Source organism: Dermacentor andersoni, chromosome 6 (assembly GCF_023375885.2).
Source record: "Dermacentor andersoni chromosome 6, qqDerAnde1_hic_scaffold, whole genome shotgun sequence".
In the NCBI taxonomy this organism is placed as follows: domain Eukaryota; kingdom Metazoa; phylum Arthropoda; class Arachnida; order Ixodida; family Ixodidae; genus Dermacentor; species Dermacentor andersoni.
Genome location: NC_092819.1, coordinates 105,967,334 through 105,981,793, shown reverse-complemented (window position 1 = coordinate 105,981,793; position 14,460 = coordinate 105,967,334). Strand labels below are relative to the sequence as shown.

General features: G+C 45.6%; 1 protein-coding gene across 1 annotated transcript in view; it reads left to right on the top strand.

The window, feature by feature from the left end:
- Positions 1–14,460, top strand: part of LOC129382408 (uncharacterized) — a 33,650-nt gene that overhangs the window by 17,300 nt on the left and 1,890 nt on the right. Inside the window, exons 3-4 of the mRNA XM_055066289.2 lie at positions 12,685–12,764; positions 12,943–12,972. Coding sequence (XP_054922264.1) covers positions 12,685–12,764; positions 12,943–12,972 — 110 coding nt within the window. The remainder of the gene's footprint in view (positions 1–12,684; positions 12,765–12,942; positions 12,973–14,460) is intronic.

Genomic DNA, 14,460 nt, shown 5'->3' with positions numbered 1-14,460 from the left:
TAGCTGTGAGTAATGTATTTTCTCTGTCGCCGTATGAACCCTTGGTTGCCCATATATAGGGTGATACCGTCGACATAGAAGGCACATCCGAGTTTTGGGATGTTTTCCAGTTGTAAAACAAGGTTTCTAAGTCCGATGTTGAAGAGGAAGGGAGATATTATTGATCCTTGTGGAATACCCTTCTGCGGTAGATCATATATGTCTGATTGTAGGCCTGCTATGCCGATGCGGGCTTTGCGGTGGCTGAGAAAAGCCACGGTATAATGGTATACTCACTCTCCGCATCCTATGGCGGCGAGGCCATCTAGGATGGTATCGTGTGCCATATTATCAAATGCTTTTTCCACGTCAAGGGCTAGGAGTATGTTGTTGTTGCTGCCCGGTTGTGGGTTGAGGACCTCTTCCTTGATCAGGAGGAAGAGATCCTGTGCTGACATGCCTTTCCGAAATCCGTACATGCAATTGAGGTGTAGTCCATGTTCTTCCATGTGTTGTTCTATTCGAGTGAGTACAATTCATTCAAGAAGCTTGTCCAGGCAAGACGTGAGCGAGATCGGTAGTAATTGATCGAGCCTGCGCGGTTTTCCCGGTTTGGGTATAAGGACTATGTGAGCTGTAGTCCATTCCTCGGGTAATGTTACGTCCGGTGTCCATATTTCTTCGTTCAGCTGCTATGTAAAGGCTCGGAGGGTTTCATCACTTAGGTTTCTCAAGATGGCATTGGTGATCCTGTCGAGACCCGGTGCCGTGTTTTTCTTGAAGATCTGTGCTGCCGCGTATACCTCCGCATACGTGATGGGTGCATCAAGTATCTCGTTCGGAGGTCCCGGATATTGAGGGTATGGTTTCGGATGCCCGGTCCAGATTCCCGTGTATGTTTGCTGTAGTTCCTGTAAGAGTTCATCCTCGGTTCCCGGATATTCGCCAACGAGTTTTTGTAGGGTTGTGTTTGTTTCTGTTTTCGTATTTGAAGGATCTATGATGCTGCGGAGTATGTTCCACATCTTTTTGGTGCTTAGCGTGCCTTTAAGCGAATCGCAGAACGTGCGCCAATTGTTCCTGTGAACCTTCAGGGCATAATTGCTAGCCTGTTTTGTGACGTTTGATATCCTAAGTCTAAGTTTGCGATTTAGCTTCTGTTTGCGCCATCTTCTTGTGAGGCCTCTGCATGCTTCCCATAAGTGTATCAGATGGTTGTCGATTGCCGGCGTGTCGGTATCTGTTCGGTACACTTTAGCGTTGGCGTCATATAGTTCTTTGATGCGTTGGGCCTACTCCTTGATCGTGGTCAAGCGGCCTTGATGTTCCGGGAAGGGCGGGCTTGTATCCAAATCGAGCTGTTGCCTCTCCCTAAACTTAGGCCAATTTGTAATTTTGGCTTTCCCTAGGGGTCGGCGTAGTTTGGCCGAGGCGCTGGTGATTTCGATAATGTAGTGATCACTACCCAGCGAGTCGTCTAGGACCCTCCAGCTTGTTCCCACGGTATCGTTGGTGATGGTGAGATCAGGGGTCGTGTCCCTGCTGGCGCTGTTTCCTATTCGAGTAGGCGTACCTGGTACAGTAATTAGTGCGTATTCGTGGCGCTCTATGGCTTCTAGGAGCTTGGTGCCCTTAGTGTCTGCTTTCGAGTAGCCCCACGTGTTGTGCTTTGCATTGAAATCTCCGGTTATAATTAGGCGATCGCGGTGTTCCAGCATTCCCTGTAGGTGCCGGAACAATGACGCGAAGTCAGCCTTTCTGTCTCGGGGGGGGGGGGGGGGGGGGGCTGTATACGTTGCATACGACTTGTTTAGGTCTTCCCTTTTTGACAGGCCATATCGTGGTGATGAGATGTGGGATTTCTTCACCGGGGGAGCACTGTAAGGGTTGTTGCCAAATCTTCGCGGACGAGCGTGGCCACCCTACGGTAGCTGGGGTCGTACTGTATTTTATACCCCATAATTGGCTTCGGTTGCTCTCCCGCCTCTTGCAGGCAGATAATATCCGGGGGTACTAGCGCCGCCTGTACGTATAGCGAGAGGGATGCGTGCTTGCTTTCAATGTACCTACAGTTCCAAGACCAGATCGTGATGCTTTCGGTTTTCATTTGAGGTTTACGGGCCATGACGGGACTTAGAGGGTATTGTGCTGTCTGTGTCGGAAGTTAGCATGCTACGGTCATCTGTCTGAGAGGGTATTTTACTACTTTTTCGTTTACGCTTGGGTTCCTTGGTTAGGGATTCGTTAACGTATTTCTTTAATTCTTGGAATTCCGCAAAAAACTGTTGAAATTGTTGCTGTATTTGTTGTATTATTTGTTGTTGTGATTGTTGCAGTGCTTGTTGCAATTGGTCCTGGGTTACCAGGTTGCTCTCAGACGGTGAGTGCGCCTGAGGCTGCTTTGGCTGTGTTGTTTGAGGGGAGGGGGGCAATTGTGTTTGTAGTGGCGGATGTCCGGTGAGAGCGCTTAGCTGTGGTAATTGAGATTGTGGTGATCGCTCACAGGTCGCAGCGTGTGCTGATTCAAGCATGGCCACTCTTTTCATTAAAGTTTCGATTTTGTGCTCGTAGTCGGTTAGACGCTGTTTTTGCTGTCTATTTTCCTCAATGACTCTCTGGTATTCTGGATTTTGTGTGATCGGTGTGGATGTGTTTCGTGGCTTGGGAGAGACGACTTCCGCCCAGCTTACCTCGTGTGAAGGCTTCTGCTTCCTTGCCGGAGGCGACGGGTTCCTTTTGGGTGTCGGTGGTGCCCGATCCTCGCGGCTCGCTGACCGGGAGCGGGATTGGGAGCGGGAGCGTTCCTCGGTATTGACCGGCCGGCCGCGAGTGTCCGCCCTGTAGGTCTCTTCTTCGTCTTCCGAGGCGAACCGTCGTGGGGCTTTCGACTTCATCGGGGCTGATGATGGTGTGGGTCGGGGTCGAACCGGCTTGAGTAGCTGCTTGCACGAGTGGTCACCGGTTGGGTGGGCCTCCCCGCACGAGGCGCAGTTTATCTCGCATTTGTGTCCGTCGGTTGGCTTAAGCAATCCGAACAATCTACAGATGGGTCTGTCTGGGTTTGGGCACACGTCGGTACGGTGGCCCTTTTCCTTACAGATCTTGCAGACTTGGAGCGTCGGTCTAAATGGATAGCAACGGAGTTCACCTCCGTAGTAGTACACAAATCGTGTACGGAAGCTTTACGCCTATGCCTTCGATTATCAAAGTACGTTGTGAACAATTGGAAGGTGCACGCGCACTCAACGAATTCATGCCTCGGATCACCAATTTCCCTGGTATCAAGTTGACAAGATCGACGCTGGAATCAAGTCCCGCCCCGTATATATATACCTGGCCGCCACCTTGTGCTTTCAGTGGGCATGGGAGCAGTCGTCGCGGAAGCATGGCTAATCCCTTCGTTTTCTACGCTCCGCAGGCCCTTGTTACTCTGGTGGTATACTACGTGGTCGCTATGCCGTCCGCCATCCCGCCCTTGACAGTGTCGCTCACCGAAAGCCCTGCGCAGCACTACCGCCTGGAAGGTGCGCGCGCACTCAACGAATTCATGCCTCGGATCACCAATTTTCCTGGTATCAAGTTGACAAGATCGAGGCTGGAATCAAGTCCCGCCCCGTATATATATATACTTGGCCGCCACCTTGTGCTTTCAGTGGGCATGGGAGCAGCCGTCGCGGAAGCATGGCTAATCCCTTCGTTTTCTACGCTCCGCAGGTGTGTAACCGCTTTTCTATCTTCGCTAGAAGGTCGGACGACCGCTGCTTGGTAGTGCTCCCATGCCCACAGGTGCTTTGCGAAACCTTGTGCAATTGCTTTGATTCTTCTTTGTTGTTGCTCTGCTGTGGTGACATTGAGACTAACCCTGGTCCAGCCCGCACTCGATCTACTCAAACCGAAAGCGATTCGGAGCACGCGCAGATAGGTGTCATGATGCAGATGTTGAAAAAGACAAATGACAGCATGAAGGAACTATCAAAAGATTTTTCATCGGGCCAAGTGACTGCAATAGCCGATATTAAAACAATCAAGTCTAATCAAGAAACATTAGAATCTAGGCTCATTGACATGCTTAACCGCATTGAAACTCTTGAACGTAAAAACAACGACTCTAGCTCCATGAGTCATCACATAGCTGCCGTGCAGGATACTGCCACGCGCCTGACGTCACAGCAAGCTTCAATCCAGAATCGCATAGACGATCTAGAAGATCGATCCAGACGCGAAAACTTGATCATACATGGTATTCCTGACGCACGTGAAACATGGCCCGTGTGCTTAGATTTAGGTGCACGTTAAAGAACCCCAGGTGGTCAAAATTTCCGGAGTCCTCCACTACGGCGTGCCTCATAATCAGAAAGTGGTTTTGGCACGTAAAACCCCAAATAATAATAATAATAATGAAACATGGCAACAAACCGAGCAGAAAGCGCTTGCCGTGTTGTCCACCATGATGGGCAGTAGCATCTCGGAATCCGAGATCGAACGCGCACACCGTTTAGGCACTTTCACAGCATCAGGATGTCGGCCTGTTATTATAAAGTTTACCTCTTTTAAAGCAAGACAAAAAGTGCCTGAATTACGGTCCAAATTCAAGGAGGATAGAATGTCAGTTGCCAAAGACTTTTCCGCCGCCACTCGCCATGCTAGAAGAAAGCTGGTTGAATTCGCCAAAGGTTTACCCAGGTCACCGAACTTCCAGCTGCGGCACAACAAGCTCATTGTCCACAATAAACTCTACGTGTACGACGCAGCCGGCAGCAGCATTAAAGAGCTAAACCCGCCCGTTTCTGATGATTCAACTAACAGTGTATCGCGACCTTCAGCGCCAAACTTGGCTGGCGAAACATCATCATAGGTAAGTGCGAGGGGACGTGGTGGTTTGTCGTCGGCACCCAGTGTGTCTGTACTTTTGGCAAATGTCAGAAGCGTACTTAATAAGCGTGAGTCACTTGAATCAGTTGTTGACACGCGTAATTCATCTATCATTGCGCTCACTGAAACCTGGCTTCACCCAAACATTACTGACAACGAAATATTTCATGACGCACCTAGCTTCAGCATTTATCGCTGTGACCGTGAATCACGTGTAGGAGGCGGTGTTATGTTGGTTATTTCGCGAGATATTCCGTCTTCCTATATTCCTGTTCAAACTAACCTAGAAATTGTATGGGCGCACGCTTATATCTGCCATAAAAGCTTTGCGTTTGGGGTTTGCTATCGTCCCCCCAATAATTGCTCAATTTTTGCTGCCCATTTACATGATGCCATTGATACTATTATTGCACGTCATCCTAACGCTTTCATTTTTCTCCTGGGAGACTTCAACTTTCCCAACGTTTCCTGGTATTCTGAGCCACCGGCTTTGAAACCGTTTTCATCAGAAAGCTTTGACTTTATTAATCTTTGCTCGGTATTTTCTCTTTATCAGCTTGCCTCTCAACCTACTAGGCTATCGCACAATACGGCAAATACGCTTGACCTTATACTAACGAACTGTCCTGATATGGTCTCTGATTTATCGTATCTGCCAGGTATTAGCGATCATTTAACGCTCTGTTTTGAAGTAAAATATTGTCAGCCGATAAACCGGAGAGTCAAAAAGTCCCTTCGTAATTACAGTAAAGCCAACTTTGAAGCTATTAATAACGAACTGTCTACGTTTCTCAACGTTTTCTTAGATGATATTGAAAGCCGTACTACCAAAACTAACTGGAATATGTTTACAAGAAAAGTACATGAACTAGTCGACAAGCACGTACCTATGCGCACTATTTCTTCGCATACAACAGCACTTTGGTATAACTCGAATTTAAAACGACTTCGTAACAAAAAAAAAGGCGGCTCTATCGCTCTGCCAAGCATTCTCCCTCCGAGCAGCGGTGGGATGCATATGTGAAAGCGAATAATGCTTACGTCTCCGCACTGAAATGTTCTCGTAATAATTTCCTACAAAATACTCTGCCAGCTATGCTCAGTAATGACCCAAAAAAGTTTTGGCGAACCATTCACCCCGACCGTAATAGCGAAATCACGTTACTTGACTCTTTTGGTGATGCGATTCCAGTTGCCGACTGCTCTGTGGTATTAAATGATGTATTTTGCCGTAATTTTGTTATAACCTCGTCTACAACACTTCCCAACGTGCAGTGTTTTGATTCTCTAACAATGGATCCAGTAATTATACAACCCCTTGGCATCGAAAAAAATATCGAATCATTGAAAGTGTCCTCAAGCCCAGGAATTGACCTTATCAATGCGAAATTCTTAAAAAGTACCAAAATATATTCTAGTATTATGCTATCCAAAATATTCCAACAATCAATTGATGAATCCACACTGCCATCCGACTGAAAAGTCGGAAAGGTGGTTCCAGTTCATAAATATGGAAGTAAAAATTCACCCCTGAACTACCGCCCGATTTCACTAACTAGTATCCCGTGTAAAATCCTCCAACATATTCTTTACACAAACATTGTTAATTTCCTTGATGCCAACTCGTTCTTTTCGAAGGCATGGTTTCCGCCGATCTCTTTCCTGCGAAACAAAGTTGGCTTCCATTACACACAAGCTACATACAATTCTTGATCGTCGTTCTATAGCTGACTGTGTCTTCCTAGATTTCGCAAAAGCCTTTGAAAAAAGTTTCCCACAGTTTACTTCTCTTTAAATTAAGCAAATTGAACATTGATAGGAAACTTCTCTCCTGGATCGAATATTTTCTAACCGGACGCTCACAATTCGTGTCTGCTAACACTTATAATTCCCCGTTGAAGCCAGTTCATTCTGGCGTGCCCCAAGGTTCAGTGCTCGGCCCTCTCCTGTTTCTCATTTATATTAATGACTTGCCGCAATGCGTGACCTCTAACATTCACTTATTCGCCGACGATTGTGTAGTCTTCCGAGAAATTATTGACCAAAATGATGTTGCGATCCTTCAAAACGATATCGACTGTATATCTAACTGGTGTAAAGTCTGGCTGATGGAACTCAACACTACAAAATGTAAGGTATTACGCATCTCCCGTACAACTTCTTGCCCCATTTCCTACTTGCTCGAGAATTCCGCTCTCGAATCCGTAACATCCTATTGCTACTTGGGTGTGCACATAACTTCCTCTCTTTCTTGGTCTCTTCATATTAGCAAAATAATTAGCAATGCAAACCGCTCGTTAGGTTACCTCCGGCGCAATTTTTCATCTGCTCCTGTTTCTTTAAAACTCCTCCTTTACAAATCTTTAGTCCGAAGTAAACTCGAATATGCCTCTTCAATCTGGGACCCCAGCACTGCTATATTAATCTCTGCCCTCGAGCTTGTCCAAAATAACTCTGTCCACTTCATTCTAGGAAACTACAGTCGTACTGCCAGTATCACTTTAATGAAAGAGTCCCTACAGCTTGCGTCACTCGCCTGTCGGCGTAAGTTTTCTCGCCTATGTATCTTCCACAAGATATACTACAGTCCCGCCCTACACAACGACCTTATTCTTCCTCCATCATACGTTTCCCCTCGTTTCGATCATGCACAAAAGGTGGGAATAATGTCGTGCTTAACGCAAACATGTTATCAATCATTTGTACCCCGCACCTCACAGGACTGGAACCACCTTCCTGGAGCAGTCACGTCCACTGTTCAATATTCCCAGTTTCATAATGTTTTAAACACAAGTGTATTGCAATGTAACTAACCAACTATGTAATTATATGGTCAATTGCTTGAATTTTTGTTGCTTCCCGCAATTATCTCATCGTTTTAGCTAACATTGTATTAGCAGAAGAAAAACCTGTATAGTGTCTTTTTCCGTATGTTCCACTCCCCTCTGTAATGCCTCTGGCCCTGAGGGTAATACTAATAAATAAATACATAAATGCACTACACCTCGAAGCACGCTTACCGTCTCTTAGATTTCGGTTATTACCGGTCCAAGCATTCTTCAAGAAGTATGATTACCCTATAAAATAACAAATAATTCTGATTTTTCAATCTGTTACATTTTTTTCAATCTTCCTGGCCATGCTTACACACCCCTCAGATCGTCCTCGCACAGACACTTGTTGGTCCCTTACATGAACGATTATGTGAAGTCCTCCAATCTACAGTCGGAAAGGGAATCTGCAGAAAATATTTGACGATACATATCCAAACAACACGAAACATCATCCTTACGGTGTATTAAATTGGCTGTTACAATAACACTTAGTGGAGCTAAAAGTAAACGTCGTCATAGCGACAGATGCATCGCAAACCGAAAAAAAATGTGGAATTGACTTTTCCGTTTTTGACTGGCCCTTCTCCCTAAGACTTCCTGACTGCATACTATTATCTTTAACTGAGCTTCTGGCGATTATATTGACCCTACGAAAAATGAACTCATCAATCGTGGAAGTTAGTATTGGCGGCGAAGACTTAAGGAGTCGGCGTCTGTCGGAAGCGCCTCGCTTGCGTAGTATGGGGGATAACGCGGCGCGTTCCTCAAAGGTTTAGCTGTCGGCGCTTAGTAAGTCGAAACATCACGCGGGAGCCCTCCTAGACATTTCTATATGTACTCTCGAAACGAGGGAAGTTTTTTAGTCAAAATAATAATCTTGGTCAAACAGACACCACATGATGGTTTACAGACGCTATCTCTTTACTGAATACGTATACAGTGAATGCCCACTACGCGCGGTCACCGCGATGGAGTGCCAGGAACCGGTTCCTTCCGGGAAAGCTAGGCGATCGCTGAGAGTCAACTATGTGAAATGTGTTCTTGTGGTGGGCTGTCTGTGTAACGAAATGGAGCAGAACAGAATGAAGCCTCAATGCAGCGATCACACGGGTTCAGTGACCGACAGCGCGTCTGCATGCATGTCTCCGCACAATGTTTCGCTTTCGCTGCGAGCACGTTTCCGTACCGTGCCGTGAGCTTTAGACCGCAGCATATGAGCAATTGACAGTACAAAAGCAACCACTGTTACGCGGACGCTATCAGAGCTGTTTAAAAACAATTTTGTTATAACTAGGGACTTCGACGCTTACGGCTACTTTTCATATGCCGTCGGGACGATTCAATTTATTTATTTTTTCTTCTAAATTCTGAGACGTTACAACATCATTATTCCTCAAGTTGCGTCGCACTGTATGTTTATTGGTTTTCTCAACGAGAAATTTCCCGCTGCTTTTCTTTTTCTTAATCAGGTATGTTGTTTGGTGCTAGCACAAACATGAGTACCTGACGTGCCTTTTTCAAATGTGCTTGGTACCGTTCCCTTTCAATTCCAGTGAACTTGCCAGTATCTAGCATCAACAAGTTCATAGATCAGAGCTTCATGACGTTAGCCGCGCAGCGCGCGGGCGAGCGTCTCAGTGCGCGCTTTCTGCTACTCACTGAGCCCCGACGCCGTAGCAGAAATGTTCCTCGAGGAAGTGCTTGCTGCGCACCCCAGTTGTAACCGATTGCTGCTTGCCAGTTCTGAGTTTCGCCAGCCAAGCTTCACGCAGCTCCTTGCCCTGCGGCTACGTGTGAATAAGGCTGACACCGGGCTCCGTTGCGTACGTCCGGCACTTCGGCATACAGCAGTATAGCCTACCATGTTGGACGCCTTCAAAGGCAGGCACTACGTAATTATAGTGCTTTCAAGTGTTGTCAAGCAGACACCCGAAGCGGGAAAACCTCCCCGCCTAATCAGTACCGCAGCGCAGGTAGGACATTGAACTTTCGTTTTCGGCTTGCTTCGGCGCTTCCAAAGCAGCCGACGCGGCCGCTGTGTCCACGTGATCCCTCATACCACGTCACGCCGACGGTAGCGTCAGCTTTTCCACTGGTGGAGCTCGCCCCCAATAATAAGATTCTTTAGGTTTATGTTCAAGTTTCACTGCAAATGGTGGCTCTCATATTTCACGTACATTTACTTGTCCAATGCCTGCTCCAAAAGGATTAGTTATGAGTGAATTAGCAGACAGCTTGGTGAGAGTGGCCCTTGGAGGCCCAGTTCTTCCGGTGCTTCCTGTATCAGCTTTCATAACTGCTGCTATGTTCAGGAGACGGGAAGGTGGAATTTGTGGCGTAATGGTATCTTGCTATTGACAACTTCAAACGGACTTTCTAGTAGAAATCCCTGAATCTAACAGGCTGATATTCTAGGTCTCTGGTCATGAACTTTGTTTCCGTATTTGTTCTACGCAGTCTAGTACGTGAACGGACATTTTTTATATTTTTATTGGCAGGTAAGCTTCGTTCTCGAAGTATTTTCGCATGTCATCTATGATTGTCAGTTTTGAGGAAGGGCATGACGCTGATTTGCATTCTCTTCCTGAACTTCGTATACTGTTTAAGTTTCAATCAACTTCGATACACATGTAGAATTGCTGTCGCAGAGTAGGGTGGCTTAGCTATTATTTCACGTGCGTTTCGTTCATCTAATTGCACTTAGTGAGATGTATAGTCACCAATTTATGTATGTTATCGAGCTTTGGGGGAACTTTCTCTTTGCGCTGCCATCATATTGCTTCTGTAGCGTTTAGTGCAAGTACTAAAGTGGGATGAATGTTCTATAGATATGCCGCTGCTACATGCTGTACTTCGAATTTGAGAGTTTGAACTGATCTTGCATGTTGAACTTTTTTTGACAAATATCTTGTCGTGGTTTTTTTTAGTGCACTAGTCTTCGTTCGACGAGCATAATTTGATTAATCTTATTTTCTCACTGTATAATTCTACTAGCGGTAGCGATGTTGACGCGCTCGCTTTTGTCTTCAGCTTTTAGACTGATATTCTCCTATGTAGGTGGCGCGTCGGTATCATGTCCTAAAGTAAATGTAGAATAATAATTAACTGAATGAACTTGCACGATATTCATTAATTGTGTAGAAAGAAAATGATCTTCAAAACTGCATTGCTCTTTGTCTCTTATGTAATAATTTCGCACTCCACGCAGCGCAGTTATCAGTTTAAAATCACACCTACTAAGGCACCAAGGTGAGTAACTCACGCATTCCAACAATGACATCATGCTTGCTTTCCCCATAATACGTCGAGAATCAATTTTCGTGATTTAAATAGTTAGCGCAGTAAATTATGGAGCTTTCTGAAGCGTGGTCGCTCGTAAGGTTTTATTTCCCGAAATTCATTACGAGAGGGAAAACTAACTAGTATAAATGAGTGGGATGACTTTTAATAAACGTCTACAGTATACATATTATGGTGGGAGTCTTGTGGTAACAGCAACTCCTAACAGCACACTACAACTAATAATAATACTAGCAAGCTTGTCTTTATGCTTGTAAAACTAGAAAGTAAAAAAAAAGAAAACAGCTTATACAGTCAGCTCCGGGTAACGTTAACCTTACTTAGAAGTGAGGATGTGGAAATGACGTCAGGAAGAAACCACATTAGCGCATAAAATTATGGTTAACGCGAACAACGTGCGCTATTTTTGAGTAGTGCTGTTGATGTTACGGCGACAGCACGAACCGGAATGGCTTCGTAGTGCAATTCACTAAAGTGGCCTTACGTTTTGTGGTGTCCAGAGTATCGACTGAGGAGGTTTTCAGACAATAACTGAGGGTAGACTCGAGTTCATGCGAGACTTGGTAGCCTCGCTATATTCCACGTGATTTTGCCAAAGGCTGTAGCGCGGTGCATATGTACCTCGCTGCTGTGATTGCATGCCCACTTCATAAAACAGCGCCGTAGGTCGTGCGGTGATTTGGAGTAGGCCCTCGAGGTTTAGGGGAGCCGATTCCCTGCGCTGGCATTCGGGGCAGCTTTGCACGTATATAGCGCTTGACAAATGTAGAAGGTCGGGAAAAATGGTATATCTTGCGTACTCTGGTGAGCACAAGTGACAAGCCACAGCGTCCTGGTATGGGCTCGGTATGGTGTAGGCAAGGAAAATGTCGCCGCAGGGGGTTTTTTGTTAGCACTTGAGGATTTTCTTGCACGGGACGCCGTTTTGCAGGCAGAACCAAAACACCCGCAGCGGTAGCTTAATGACTAGGGCATTGTGGTTCTGAGCAAGAGGTCGCGGGTTCGATCGAGGCCGCGGCAGACTCATTCTGATAGATGCGGAACGCAAAAATGCTCGTGCACCGTGAATTGGATGCACGCTAGAGAACAACATGGGGTCATAGTTAATCCAAAGTTCACCTGTATAGCGCGCTTAATAATACCATCGCGATTCTGGTATGCAGAACCTCAGAATTTATATAGCGTTATGCGCAACATGCCGATATTGCGAGAAAGGTGTGGAGGTATGGCAACATTCTGGCTCTCTGGTTTTTCGACGAGTGAACGTATTTCGGCACCTTTGCGCCGCCATCAGACCAAGTCGGATGCAGTGAAGGTTCCAAGGAAGCTGGCTTTTTTGCCATATCACAATCGCAAGGTTGAGCCAGCGTGCGCGAGAACGAGTTAATATCATCATTATTTAAGCCTAATTTGAACTTTATGCTATAACGCTCAACTTCTCTATGCGGATGCTGCAACGTGCCAGTCGCCAGCACACTACACATTGTAAGCAGCTTGAATAACGCAACACATAACAAAGTACCGAATCTTATACTTGACCAGCACCATCTTTCCTTCCCCCGCTGTCTTATATAGCAAGGGTAGGTTTGAGAGATCGAGAGTCGAATAATTTTTACATTCTGTTTGAGAGAAAATGGGATCGTTATTTGTCGCTGAGAAACACTTATTGATTTTGACGCATTCAGTGCTTTTGCTGCAGGTTTAACGTAACTATTTACGCCATACTGGGGGATGACCCTGAAGTAGGTCTTCCATACATGCAGCCCCTCTTCTGGCCAGGTAAGGCATCAATTCAACATTTTTCGTTACTGTCATACGTGAGTGCTCGGGTAAAATGCTAAGATTGCCACTTTGAACAACAGAATAATGCGTGATATTTAGATGAGTACGTGTTATTTTTACATCGTCAATCGCAGAAAGTTAAACTTTTACTTCTAAACTTTTGTCAACATTTCAGGAAGTAACCATGGGATGGCCAACAATCGCAGTGAGTGCACACAATTGTCCTTATAAATCTGCTATAGATATGTCTGTCTCATTTGATAAGTTCAAGAGAACCCTGTTGCGAAGCTACCTCGAGGAGAGATACTTAGACTCCTTGGCGAATAAACGTGCAGTGATGACATGCAGTGACGGCAGTGCGAAATTGGGTGGCCGCGCCATTGGGTAACAGCTACTCTGCTTAATATTCCGCATTACAAAAGGAATCCTCGCGCAGAGTATTCCGTTCTTCTTCAGATGTAGTCCACTGTTATAAATAAATGTCATCTCGAAAGGAAACATACTTTTTATAATAGGTATCTTGTTAATCGTGGACCCTCTTTACAATAAAAAAAAGTATTGCAGGAAATGCAATCCAACGGCGTCGCAGGTTGCAGGATGAATATTGAAGCAAATCTCCGCAAGACAGTGGCGTAACAGTAGCAATTATATCAAAAGCACGCAAGAAGCATCTCGTTTCTACAGATGCAAGTAGTCTGTCCTCCCAGTCTCATACATTTTTGAAGACCCTGCTTATCATCACTTCATTCCAGTTCGTTTTTAAGCGAATGAAGAATGCATACCTGCGAACCCTCTCGGATTAATCATCAATTTTGCGAATTTGGGCTTCGCCTACGATTTTAAGAATGTTGCGTCCAACCTCACGAAAAATTTTGTTCACAAGAAAGGTTCATACGTAGATCAATTAGATATTTATTCAAAAATGCTCTCATGGGGCTGTACACCAGAGGGGTAGTTCCTCCGGGCAGTTTGCTCGGAGAAGTTCCGATGGCAGGCAAAATTGGCAGTATCAATGTCGCTGCAAAAATGAGTTACCTCAAAAGCGATGTGCAGCTTGTCAGTATCTCCTCTTCCAAAGCACGCTGCGGCTTGTGTGCGGCGTCTAAAGGCATATCACCGTTAATGAAATCCCCATGTGTCCCACACAAGGCGCGTGCTCAAGGCGAATAAACAAAACAATCGTAATTACCCCCCCCCCCCCCCCCCTTCAGGTTGGCAGGTATGTTGCAAGTTCACATGTTGGCACGTATGAGAAGGGTTTGAGGCTATGATATCTCTTTCTTCTTCTTCCTAATATGTATGTAGCTCCTACCCGCTATGAGGAATTGGCCAAAAAGTGGATGGATTATTGCAATTTAAAATGAATAAATTTCCGAATATCTATGGACTTAGCGTTGTATAACATAGAATTATCTATTTAAATAAAATCAGTAAGCTCAGATCCAATGAATAACGTTTAATTTAAAAAGCACACAACAATAAAAAAATAGAATGGCATATCGCAAGGTTCAAGATGATCGCGCGTCGGTGTGTGAGCGCCTGATGATCCTGGGGTCTAGGCATTGTCTCGACATTCGCTTGGATTTCTGCTTCTCCGTGAAGACGATTTCGTTCCTAACCTTCTGTTCGTAGCGACTTTGTTCGTAACCACGAATTTAACATGCTGCTCTGGTCGTCGGCAAGAAAAGGCAAT